This window comes from Dermochelys coriacea, chromosome 23 (genome assembly GCF_009764565.3).
Source record: "Dermochelys coriacea isolate rDerCor1 chromosome 23, rDerCor1.pri.v4, whole genome shotgun sequence".
Lineage (NCBI taxonomy): Eukaryota > Metazoa > Chordata > Testudines > Dermochelyidae > Dermochelys > Dermochelys coriacea.
In genome coordinates, this window is record NC_050090.1 from 2,594,818 (window position 1) to 2,607,346 (window position 12,529).

The window sequence follows — 12,529 nt, forward strand, 5'->3', positions numbered from 1 at the left end:
AATCACCGTCAAGAGCCAGGCAAGATGGCCTCTCCCTCACCCCAATCTGGGCCTTTTGAGGTGGCGGGGGTTTGCCCCCAAGCCAAATGTAAGGGATTGTGGGAGGAGCGATGCCCCGCCTGATCTGCCTCCTCCCCCGCAGTGGACGATGTCCAGGTCTCCTGCTACCGGACTCTGTGTAGCATCTACTCACTGGGCACTACCAGGAACCCCTACGTGGAGCGGTGAGTTGAGGGGCTGGGGCAGGGGGACACGAGAACAAGAAGGGACGACAGAGGTGGGGTGGGAGGCACAAGCAGTGGGTGCAACAGGGTAAGTGGGGGCACAGATGGGATGATGGGGGATGGGCAGAGGGGAGGGCACAGGGGCGATGGAGCCAGGGGGGGTGTCGGAGGGGAGGGCACAGGGGCGATGGAGCTGGGCCGGAGCCGGGCCGGGGATGAGTGCCCAGCTGAAGGGTCTCTGATTCTCCTCCCCTACCGCCCCCAGGCAGCGCCCCGCCCTGGGTGAGTGCCTGGCCCGGTTGGCAGCCGCAATGCCCGTGGCCTTCCTGGAGCCGCATCTGAACACGCACAACCCCTGCTCCGTCTATACCACCAAGTCGCCGCGGGAGCGCGCCAGTGAGTGCCCCCCTGCCCCCCCCGCCCATCGGCTCCCCCAGTGTCTGTGGTTTGGGGCTTGTCCTGGGGAAGGGCCCCAGAGCCCAAAGGGCCCCGCACTCTACAGCTCCGTTCCCCCTTTGGGATGTCCCTGGAGCTGGGGGACTCCCATGTGAGCCCCCCCACCCCACTGTGGGAATATCCCTGGTACTCAGGAGTTCCCAGTGAACCCCCCTACATTACGGGAATTCCCTGGAGCTGGGGGATTCCGTGTGACCTCCCCCCCCCTTACCTCCACTGTGGGGATGTCCCTGGAGCTGGGGGATTCCCAGGGGACCCCCCACCATGGGGTTTCCCCTGTAACTCTGCCCACCCCGGTGGGATCCCCGGGTAACCCTCCCTCCCCATGGGGCATCCCTGGGGCTGCCCAGTCCCCCCAGTGCTCACACCTGCCCCCCGCAGTCCTGGGGCTGCCCAGCTGCGTGGAGGAGATGTGCCCCGATATCCCGGAGCTGGAGCGGCTCATGAAGGAGATCAGCGGGCTGGCGGAGTCGGGCGCCCGCTACACCGAGATGCCGCACGTCATCGAGGTCACGCTGCCCATGCTCTGCAACTACCTGCCCCGCTGGTGGGAGCGGGGCCCCGAGACCCTCCCCGAGGGGCCCTGGTGCACCCAGGTGACCTCCGAGCACCTCAACACCCTGCTCGGCAACATTCTCCGCATCATCGTCAACAACCTGGGCATCGACGAGGCCTCCTGGATGAAGAGGCTGGCAGGTACCAGGGGCAGGGGCTGGGGTGGGGCCTTTCCCCTGGGGGGTGGCACCAGCTTAGACCCAGGGGACTGGCTGGCTCAGGGGGGCGACGAATGGGACATGAGGCCTTTTCCCTCTAGGGGCCACTGGCCCTGACCCAGCCCCAGGGCAGGGACTGGCTGGATCAAGGGGGTGGGGAATGGGACGGGGTCTTTCCCATTGGGGGGCGCCAGCTCTGACCCAGGGGGAGCTGGCTGGGTCAAGGGGGCAGGAAATGAGGTGCAAGGCCTTTCCCCTTTAAGGGGTGCTGGTTCCCATGTGGAGGGCTGACTGGCGGGCGGGGGCGGGGCGGTGAATGGGACATGAGGCCTTTCTCCTTTAGGGGGCGCCAGCTCCAATCCGGCCCAAGGGCGGGTGGTGGCTGGCTCGCTCAGTGGGGCAGAGAATGGGGTGTAGGACCTTTCCCCTCTAGGGGGCGCCAGCTCTGACCCAGGTGGGCTGGCTGGCTCAGGGGGGCAGGGAATGGGGCGCAGGACCTTTCCCCTCTAGGGGGCGCCAGCTCTGATCCAGCCCGGGGGCGGGGGGGGGACACCATCCGACTGGCACACCCCTGACCCCCAACCTGCTTCCCACCCAGTCTTCGCCCAGCCCATCGTGAGCAAGGCGCAGCCCGAGCTCCTGCGCTCGCATTTCATCCCCACCATGGAGAAGCTGAAGAAGCGCTCGGGGAAGGTGGTGGCCGAGGAGGAGCAGCTGCGGCTGGAGGCCAAGACCGAGTCGGAGGACGCTGAGCTGCTGATCCGTGACGAGTTCTCCGTGCTCTGCCGGGACCTGTACGCCCTCTACCCACTGCTCATCCGCTACGTGGACAACAACAGGTGGGCGGGGCTCAGCCGGGAGAGCCACGGCAAGGGGCGGGGCCTGGCCTGGGAGAGCCACGGCAGGGGGTGGGGCCTGCTGGCTATGCCACAGGTAGGGGTGGGGTCTGGCTGGGGCATGCCATGGGAGGGGGCGTGGCCTGCTGCATGTTCCATGTGAGGAGGCGGGGCCCAGCCTGGGAGAGCCACACCCCCTCAGAACTCCAGCAGCTCCCTGGTTCAAATCCAGCCACAGCTCGGAAGCACCCTTCCTCCCCCCCCCAGCACGAGGGGCCCTGTCAGCGCCAGGCGGAGGTCGGGCATCTGCTGATGGTGCCCTGTGTGTCCCCAGGGCCAAGTGGCTGATGGAGCCCAACTCGGACGCCGAGGAACTGTTCCGCATGGTGGGCGAGGTGTTCATCTACTGGTCCAAGTCGCATGTAAGTGGGGGCGGGTGGGAGGTGTCAGGGACTGGGGCGGGGACAAGTACAGCGGTGCCAGGAGCCAGCCGCGGGGATGGGCAGGAGGTGCCAGGGGCAGGGGTGGGAAGTGACCCCAGCTAAGCAGGATTGGGGCTGGGTCCTGCTTGGATGGGGGATCCCTGAGGAGCGCTAGGGGGTGCTGTGCTGCCAGAGGTCGGGGCTCAGTAGGCGGTGCTGACCCCAGTGTCCCAGCGTGGCAATAGGGGGCGCTGGGCTGTGGGGAGCAGGGCAGGGGTTCGACAAGGACGCTGGGCTGCGGGGAGCGGGTTGGGGGCTCAGCAGGGGGCGCTGGGGAGCGGGGCGGGGGCCCAGCAGGGGGCGCTGAACTGCGAGGAGCGGGGCAAGGGCCCGCGGGGGGCACTGGGCTGCAAGGAGCAGGGTGGAGGGGCTCAGTAGGGGGCACTGAGCTGCGAGGGGTGGGGGGCTCAGTGGGGGGCACTGGGTCGTGGGGAGCGGGAGGGGGTCTGGCAGGGAGTGGGGCGCGGGGCCGCGGGGAGTGGGGTGGGTGCCCGGCAGGGGTGATGGGCTGCGGGGGATCAGCTCTAACCGGGGTTCTCCTCCCCCTCCCCCAGAATTTCAAGCGGGAGGAGCAGAACTTCGTGGTGCAGAACGAGATTAACAACATGTCCTTCCTGACGGCCGACAGCAAAAGTAAAATGTCCAAGGTGAGGCGATGTGGGGCGCAGGGGAGCCCTGCCCGGGGGCTTGTGGGGCAGGGCGATCGCAGGGGATTCACGCTGGGAAGGGCTGCCTGGACGCTGCCCGACCCGGCTCCCTGGCGGCCCCTGCTCCAGACGCGTAAATGCTTGTGTGACTCCAGGCACCGATGTTTGGTGCCAAATCTCATCCCGAGGACCCTCGGGTCTGGCCAGGTGGGCAGAGGGGGCGGCCCCGCTGTAGGATCATCTGCAGGCGGGTTCCCCAGGGAGCCCAGAGTTCATGGCGCCGGCGGAGAATGGGGGCCGAGGGGCGCGGATTGATCGAGCCACCTGTCCTGTGTGTGGGGCTGGCGGAGGGCTGCCCGGGGACTCTGAGACACCCTGATCCAGGCTATGGGTGCTAGGGGGTGGTCCCATGTGCCTCCCCCTATCCAGTCTACAGGGTGCTGTCCTGCCATCCCCCAATCTAACCACCAGGGGCGCTATTCTGCCATAGCCCCCTTGTAACCTCCAGGGCGCTGTCCAATGAGCCCCCCATGGATCTGCACTGGGGACACCATGCCCCGGGCGGCCCCACTCTCATCCCGGGCGTGCATTGCAGCCGCCGTGGGGGCTCGCGGCCCATCTAACGTGTCTCTTCTGTCTTGTCTCCCCTTCTTTCCTGGCCGGGTTCCTTTAGTCTGGAGAAGGCCAGGTAGCGTCTCACTTCTGTTCGGCTGCACAGAGACCGCATGGCGCCTTGTGTCTGTGTCTGATCCGCCAGCCCCCAGTCTCCCCCCCTCCCCACAGCGGCAGGGTCCTCCCCAGCCCGCTCCCCGTGCCCACGGCACCCTGCGTCGCATATCCCAGGAGCCGGCAGCCAGGGGCTGGGCGAGCGAGGATGTGTGACGGAGTGGGGAGGATTGACCAGGGAATGGCGTCTAGTTCTGCTGGGACCGTCTGCATGGGGGATGGGAGAGCAGGGGGTGACTCCACTGGAGTGAGGAGACCTGAGCCTGTCACCTGAACTGGAAGGTGGCCGGCGCTCCCTTGAGGCCGAAAGGCAGGGTCAGGAACTCATAGAGCCCCAGAGGGGTGATAAAGGCCAATTTCAGCCGGGCATCTGCATCCAGCGGCACTTGCCAGTAGCCCTTTGTAAGGTCCATGGTGGTAAGGTATCGAGCTCTTCCCAATCTGTCTAGGAGCTCATCAGGCCTGGGCACGGGGGAGGCATCAGATACAGTGATGGCATTGAGCTTCTGATAGTCCACACAGAACCGGATCGACCCATCCTTTTTGGGGACCAGCACCACTGGCGAGGCCCCAGGGCTGGCAGATGGCTGGATCACCCCCAAAGCCAGCATGTCCCTGACCTCTCTTTCCAGGTCCTGAGCAGTTTTCCCTGTAACGCAGAAGGGGGAGCATCTTATAGGGGAATGTGATCCTGTCTGCACCCGGTGGACAGTCAGATTAGAGAGTCCAGGCTGGCTGGAATACAGCTGTCGGTATAGATGCAGCACCTCTCTGATCTCAGTGTGCTGGGTAGGGGTTAGCTGATCAGAGAAGGGAATTGTTTCCAGGGGGGAACCAGCTCTTGCCCCAGGGAACAGATCTACTAAAGGGTCATCTCCCTGTTCCTTCCAATGTCCGCACACGGCCAACACCACATTCCCCCTGTTATAATATGGCTTCATCATATTCGCATGGTACAGCCTGGTTAGACATCTCCACCACATAGTTTACCTCATTTAGCTGCTTGACAACCTTGAAGGGACCTTCCCAAGTGGCCTGTAGTTTGGTTTCCCTCACGAGGATGAGAACCATCACCTGATCCCTGGTGACATTGGTGCCGGCCTGTGCCGTGCAGTCATACCAGACCTTCTACTTCCTCTGGACTCTGGCTAAATTCTCCATGGCCAGGCCCATGAGTTCAGCAAGTCTCTCTCGGAAGATCAGGACATACTCCACCATGGATTCTCCTTCGGGCGTGGCCTTCTCCTCCCATTCATCTCTCATCAGGTCCAGGGGGTCCCTCACCCTCCTTCCATATAACAGTTTGAAAGGCGAAAGTCCGGTAGACTTCAGGGTACCTCCCTGGACGTGAACAGCAGGTGAGGTAAGTACTTGTCCCAATCCTGTGGGTGCTGGTTCATAAAGGTTTTCAGCATCATCTTTAGTGTCCCATTGAACCTCTCCACCAGCCCATTGGACTGGGGGTGATACGCTGAGCCCCAGTTGTGCCGGACCCCACACTTCTCCCACAAGCACCAACATGAAGTTGGACCCTTGGTCTGTCAAGACTTCCTTGGGGAACCCCACTCGGCTGAAAATGGCTAGGAGCGCATCTGCCACAGTGTCTACTTCAATGGAAGCTAAGGGCACTGCCTCGGGGTAGCGGGTGGCAAAATCTACCACCACCAGAATCGTATTTCTTCCCTGACCGGGTTGTCTTGCTGAGAGGCCCCACTATGTCCATGGCCACCTTCTGGAAAGGCTCCTCTATTATGGGCAAGGGTCTCAACGCCGCTTTCCCCTTGTCCCGGGCCTTCCCCACCCTCCGACAGGGGTCACAGGATCATCAATACTGCCGGACACTGGTAAAGACCTCAGGCCAGTAAAAGTTCTGTAGCAGCCTCTGCCGGGTGCCGCCGGATTCCCTGGTGCCCTGCGAGAGGGATGTTATGGGCCAGGTACAGTAACTTGTAGTGAAACTTCTGGGGTACCACCAGCTGCCTCCTGACCCCGCAGGACTCCACTTCCCTTGGGGGAGCCCATTCTCGGTACAGGAACCCCTCCTCCCACAGGAACCTCTCCTGGCAACCTCTCCTCATGGTCCATCCCACACTGAGGTTGGCCAGGTCCCTGAGCTTCCACAAGGAGGGATCTTTCTGCAACTCGGCCTGGATCTCAGCGGCTGGGGAAGGGATGGGGCGCAGTTCACTGGCTGGGTCTGAGGCCACAGCCTCTCTGAGCCGTGCCCCTCGGCGCTCCCTCCCCACCAGGATAGGGTCCTGCACCTCGGGTGTGGTACCCTCCCCAAGGTCGGGGCGCAGTGCCCCTCGCCAGCTCTGGCTACGGGTCACGACCAGGGTACCCTGGGGTTTGCTTGGCCAGTCCTCCAGGTCCCCTCCCATTAACACCTCAGTGGGCAAATGGTGGTGCACCCCTACATCCTTGGGGCCCTCCTTGGCCCCTCATTTCAGGTGTACCCTCGTTACAGGCACCTTGAATGGGATCCCGCTCACCCCCATCAGGGTCAGGTAAGTGTTGGGCACCACCTAATCTGAGGCCACCACCTCCGCCTGGGCCAGCATCACCTCTGCGCCCATATCCCAGTATCCATTGACCTTCCTTCCATCCACCTCCAGGGGAACAAGGCACTCGCTCCGCAGGGACAGCCCCGCATCCACCCTTTAAACGGAGAACCTTGAGTCCAGGGCATCCAGCCCCCCAGAGGAGCTGGCCTGGGGTCCTCCCACCTCCTGAGCAGTTGATAAGCTGCCAGTCCCCCTTGCCTGGGAAGCCTGCCCCTCAACCAGCTGGGTCCTACCCAGTTAGCCCTGGGTGGGTTCGGTCTGCTCAGTCTGTCCCTGAGCTTGGGGCAATGGGTCCATATGTGGCCTCTCTGGCCACAGTAATAGCAGCCCATGTCTCATTGGTCCCTTCGAGCCAGTCCGTTATCCCTGAGGCTGGATGTTCCCTTGGGAAGGGGTTCTTCATATTTCCCCGGTGGGAGGTCCCATGGTGACTCTCTCTCTGCATCGTGGTGGACCTGTTCCTTTGGGACTCCTCCCTGCCACTCCGTCTGGCTCTTCACTAACTCATCGGCCAGCCACTCTACATATCGCGGGTTCTCTGGCTTTTTGTCCACCGACCATAGCCTCAGGTCGGATGAGCACCGTTCATACATTTGCTCTAGTACGATCAGTTTAACCAGGTCTTCCTTCATCTGGGCCCCCTCTGCCCTCTTGGTGGCATATCCCTCCATGCGGACGGCTAGTTGCAGATATGAGGCCTCGGGTTTTACGCTGACTCCGGAACCTTTCCCAGTACATTTTGGGAGTCAGCCCAAACTCTCATAGCAGGGCCTTTTTGAATAGTTCGTAGTCCCTTTTCTCCGCCCCTTCCAGTCGGTGGTACGATGCCACGGCCTTGGGGTCCAGTAAGGGGGCGAGAAACTGGAGCCTGTCCACAAGATCAACCTGGCGCAGCTCGCAGGCCATCTCAAAGGCATCCAGGAAGTCATCCATGTCCTCCCACTCCTTATGCTGGGCCAGGAGGCACTTATCAAAGCTCTGTGCCGTCCTGGGTCCCCCATCACTCACCTCAGCCGGGGGCTCGCTGCTCCTCAGACTGGCCAACTCCAGCTCATACTGTCTCTGCTTCTCTTCATGCTGCCTTTGTTTCTCCTTCTCCTTCTCCAGCTCATGCTGACACTGCTTTTGCTGCTTCTGACACTGCTCTTCCCGCTCCTCCTGCAGTTCCCGCTGCCTGAGCTCCAACTCTTAGTTTTAGCTCCTTCTCCCATTGCAGCCACCTCAGATCCAGCAATGGAGAGCTCTGCTGGGAGGATCCCCTGCTGGCCGCAGGGGTCACAGTGCCCTCAGTATTCACTGGGCTCCTCCCAGCCCTTCCCCTAGGCATAGGTAGGAGAGGTCTTGGGAAGCCCTCAGCAGCCGCCTGTTCACTTCCTGCTGGGACAGACACCGGTGCCTGCGCTGTATCTGCCAGGCTGCTTCCCTCCGAGACAGGGATCAGTTCCTTCAAGCGATCTCCCTCCTCCAGCTGGGCAATCAGCTGTTCTTTGGTGAGCCTCCCAGTGTGCAGCCCCCTCTGCTTGCACAGCTCCACCAGATCGCTCTTAAGGTGCTTGCTGTACATCTCCTTGCTGGCCACTCGCAGGCCTGTGTTCTCGCTGCTCCCCATGGTTTCCAGGGAGAACCCCTAGGGTGCCAGCCCTTCTTGAGGTCACCACCTCTTTGCCAGGATCGAGCTGCAGACTCCTCTGCCTCTGGGACCGCTCGCTGCAATCCCCAGGGGGACCCTGTTACTGCAAAAGTCCTTCTCGCGGGTCACACACTCCCAGGGATAACCGCCCCCCCGAAACTGCTCCTCTCTGAGTCTTCAGCACGGCTGGTCCTCGTCAATTCCTCTTCGTCTTACTGCAGGAAGCACCATCCATGGGGTGCAGTAGATCCTACCGCTAACACCAGTTGTCACGGAGTGTGGGGGAGTCCAGGCCCTGCACCCCTCTTCCTGGGATTCACCATGACTGTCAGCCAGCCAGTAAAATGGAAGGTTGATTAGATGACAGGAACACAGTCTAAAACAGAGCTTGTGGGTACAACCAGGACCCCTCAGTCAAGTCCTTCTACGGGGCAGGGAGCTTAGATGCCCTGGGGTTCCCTGCGTTCAACCACCCAGCCCAAAACTGAAACCAAAAAACCCCTCTCCCCCGTCTCATTCCTCCTTCCCCCCGGCTCCTCCTCCAGCCTTTGTCCAGGTTCTTGGGCAAAGGTGTCACCTGGGTCCAACCCCCTCCCAGCTCAGGTGACAGGCTCAGGTCTCCTCACTCCAGTGGAGTCACCCCCTGCTCTCCCATCCCCCATGCAGACAGTCCCAGCAGAACTAGACGCCATTCCCTGGTCAGTGCACCCCACTCCCTGCTCCGTCACACGGTGCCCGCTGCACCCAGCCCACAGGCTCTGTAGGCACCTGGCCCATCGGCTATCAGCACACCCAGCCCACCAGCCCCGCACCACCTTCCCTCTGCCAGGGCTTTTCACCAGCGATGTGGTGCCCAGCGCAGGGGATTTGTGCCCCCTCCTTCCCCAGCGTTTGCTCCTTGCCCCCAGCTATCCCTCTGCCCCAAAGCTGCATGCGCCAGGCCAGCTCTCTCCGGCTCCTGATCTAAACCGGTTTGGTTCCTCTGGGCTCTCGCTGTGCAAAGCTGGGGAGTGGGTGACGGGGAGGAGCGGGGTCCTGTCCCTGTTCTTGACCCACCCCCGGATCACAGAGCTCATAATCCCCCTTGTGACATCCCAGCCGGAGCAGGAGAGGAGGCGGTGCACAGGGATGTCGCAGGCAGATTATGCTGCCCTGCCTGCCTGCCGGGCTGTGTGTGCCGTGGGGTGGGGTGCAGCTGTTGGGGGGTGGGAGAGCTGTCTGCGCCGTCCCCTTCCGGTTCATGCCCCCAGCTTGGCAGGGGCTGCCCCAGGAAGAAGAGCTGTGGTGTCCCTGGGATGATGTCTCCGTCCCCCGCCTGGGGAACCCCCCATGCAGCCTCTTCCCCACCATCCTCCACCCGGTCAGCTCCCTCGGACCCTGTGTTTCCTGGCGGCTCGCTGGGTCCACAGCCCTCCCACTGAGGTGACCCTGGGCTCCTGCGGCCTGAGCTCGCCGGCCATTCCCAGGTGAATTCGGGGAGCCCTGAGCCCCCCGCTGTACCAGGGTGCGGGGTGAGGCGGCCCAGGCCAGCCAGGGGCCGCGCTCACACAGAGGGGCTGGGCCCAGGCAGTGGGTTCAGAACTGGAGATTCCTGAATTTTCAGCATCCGTGACTGAGCGATCGTGTCCCCTGGGGGGGGCGGCCCCCCCAGTTGAGGTATCCTAGTCCTTGAGGATGCCCCTCCTCAAATCCCCCAGGGGTTACCCAGCCATCTTTGCCCTTTCACCTTTTTCAAAGTGGCCCTGCTCCTCCCCTCCCCCCATGGAGGTGGGAAGCCCCTCCCCTCGTGGGAAGCCCCACCCCTCCATCTTGGTGGGGGTGGGGCTAGCCTGGTACCCCTCTCAGGGTGGGAGGGGTGCTGCTGTGGCCCGGCGCTTCTACCTTGGCATGTTGGTTGGAGGCAGAGGACTGTGGGGTGGGGAGGGTCACTGCCGGGGCCCCGCCCTGACACCCCCCTGTACCCCCCAGGCTGGCAGCTCAGAGCAGGAGCGGACCAAGAAGAAGCGGCGGGGGGATCGCTACTCCGTGCAGACCTCGCTCATCGTGGCCACGTTGAAGAAGATGCTGCCCATCGGCCTCAACATGTGCTCGCCCACGGACCAGGAGCTCATCACCCTGGCCAAGGGCCGCTATGCCTTGGTGAGCCAGGGCAGGAGCTGGGGGGGGCTGGGGGAGGAGCCAGGAGAGTGGGGGAGGAGCTGGGTGAGTAGGAGGAGGACCTAGGAGAGTGTGGGAGGAGCCAGGGAGAGTGGGGGAGGAGCCAGGGCAAACGGGGAGGAGCCAGCGGTGGAACAGGATGGGGCTGTTGCCCTTGGGGGTGCAGTGAGTCTGGGGGGGAGGGGTGGTGATAAGCAGCTGTGGGGGGGAGCGGCTTGTGCTGCGGGGGGCGTCTGGGCAGCTGGGGCTCCATGTGCCCCCCCGGGTGACAAACTCTGTGCCCCCCCCACAGAAAGACACCGACGAGGAGGTGCGGGATGTTCTTAACAACAACCTGCACCTGCAGAGCAAGGTGAATGTCCTCCCCAAAGGCCGGCACCCCCTCTTCTCCCCCGGGCAGCACGGGCCCACCCCCATTTCCACCCCCTCACAGGCCAGCCTCTCTCTTCCCCCTGGGTGCCAAGAGCCAGCCCCTCTCTCAGCCCCCAGGGTGGCATGGACCAACCCCGTTTTTTCCTCTCTGGGGCTATGTGTCAGCCCCCCCACTTCCCCTGGTGTCATGGGCCGGCCCCACCTTCTCCCCCCTCCGGTCGCCACAGACCAGCCTTTCCTTCCCCCTGGGTGCCATGGGCCGGTCCCCCTTTCTCAGCCCCCCAGGTGCCATGGGCCCTGTCTCATGTTACTCCCCCAGCACCATGCCCAAGCCCAGGGCACCCAGGCTCCGGCCTGCGCCCCCTTGCCCCACAGACCAATGCACGACACACACCCCCGCCCCCAGCTGCCGTGCGAGATGTCGTGTCTGACAGCCTCCCCCACACGGCAGTGCGAGAACCCCGCGTCCATGCGCTGGCAGATGGCCCTGTACCGCGAGATGTCGGGCAAGGCCGAGGACTCCAACCGGCCCGAGAAGATCGTGCGGCGGGTGCAGGAGGTGTCGGCCGTGCTCTTCCACCTGGAGCAGGTGAGGGGCGGCTGGGCGGGGGGCACAGCGTGGGGGAGGGGCTGTGCTGTGAGGTCTGGGGCTCTAACCCCCCCGCCGTCGCCCCGCAGACCGAGCACCCCTACAAGTCGAAGAAGGCCGTGTGGCACAAGCTGCTGTCCAAGCAGCGCCGTCGCGCCGTGGTCGCCTGCTTCCGCATGACGCCGCTTTACAACATGCCCAGGTCAGTGCCAGATCTGCCCCGGTCGGGGCCCGTGCCCCCCAACCTCTCCAGCCAGGGGATCCACACCCCCAACCTCCCCAGCCAGGGTATCCGCGCCCCCCAACTTTCCCCTGCCGGGAGGGGGGAGCCACACCCCCTGCCATGTGGCCCGTGCCCTCCCATTGTATGGGATCCAGCTCCCTGTACAACCAACCCACCCGCCCGATCCACAGTGCTCCCCAGCATCCTGCAGGGTCCACACTTCCCCACCACCTGCAGGATCTCTGCCGTCTCCGGCACAGCGGTGCAATTTCAGGCCCCCACACTTGTCACCCCCCCCCCCGGCTCTGGCCTCCAGGCGGGATGCTGGCTGCTCAGTGGGTGCAGCTGGGGTGGGGGTCTGGGTCAATCTCTGCCCCCCCCAACCCCTGCCAGGCCTCTGATCTGCCCCTTCCCCCAGGCACCGGGCCTGTAATATGTTCCTGGAGAGTTACAAGCTGGCCTGGATCGTCACGGAGGAGCACGCCTTTGAGGACAGGATGATCGACGATCTGGCCGTGAGCTGGCGGGTGCTGGACAGGGCGGGGGCTCGGGGGAAGTCTGAGCTTTCCACAGCTGGGAAGCCTAAGTCCTGTCTCTGCCCGGGTCCCAGGATGCCTGGGTCCCTTCCCTGCCTGGATGCCAGGACGCCTGAGTCCTGTCCCTGCCCTGGTCCCATCCACACCTGGGCACTGGGTTCCATTATCTCCCGCTCCCTGCTCTCTCACCATTGCCCCAAGGGCTTGGGGGCAGCAGAATGTCAGCAGTGGGGAGCTGGGGGGGAGGAAGTGATGGAGGAAAGGGTGGAAGCAGGGCAGAGGCAGGCTCCTGGGCCCGTGGGCTGGGTGTGGGGAAAGCTGGGCACACCAGGCTCTCTCTGGCGGGGACTCATGGGGCCCCCAGCACCGCCGGG

General features: G+C 63.7%; 1 protein-coding gene across 1 annotated transcript in view; it reads left to right on the plus strand.

Moving 5' to 3' along the window:
• RYR1 (ryanodine receptor 1) overlaps window positions 1-12,529 on the plus strand; it is a 92,997-nt gene that overhangs the window by 52,285 nt on the left and 28,183 nt on the right. The window contains 12 exon segments of the mRNA XM_043501411.1: window positions 143-224; window positions 490-620; window positions 1,062-1,376; window positions 1,992-2,232; window positions 2,564-2,651; window positions 3,266-3,358; window positions 4,032-4,046; window positions 10,247-10,417; window positions 10,728-10,787; window positions 11,259-11,396; window positions 11,486-11,598; window positions 12,038-12,134. Of these exon segments, the coding sequence (XP_043357346.1) occupies window positions 143-224; window positions 490-620; window positions 1,062-1,376; window positions 1,992-2,232; window positions 2,564-2,651; window positions 3,266-3,358; window positions 4,032-4,046; window positions 10,247-10,417; window positions 10,728-10,787; window positions 11,259-11,396; window positions 11,486-11,598; window positions 12,038-12,134 (1,544 nt within the window).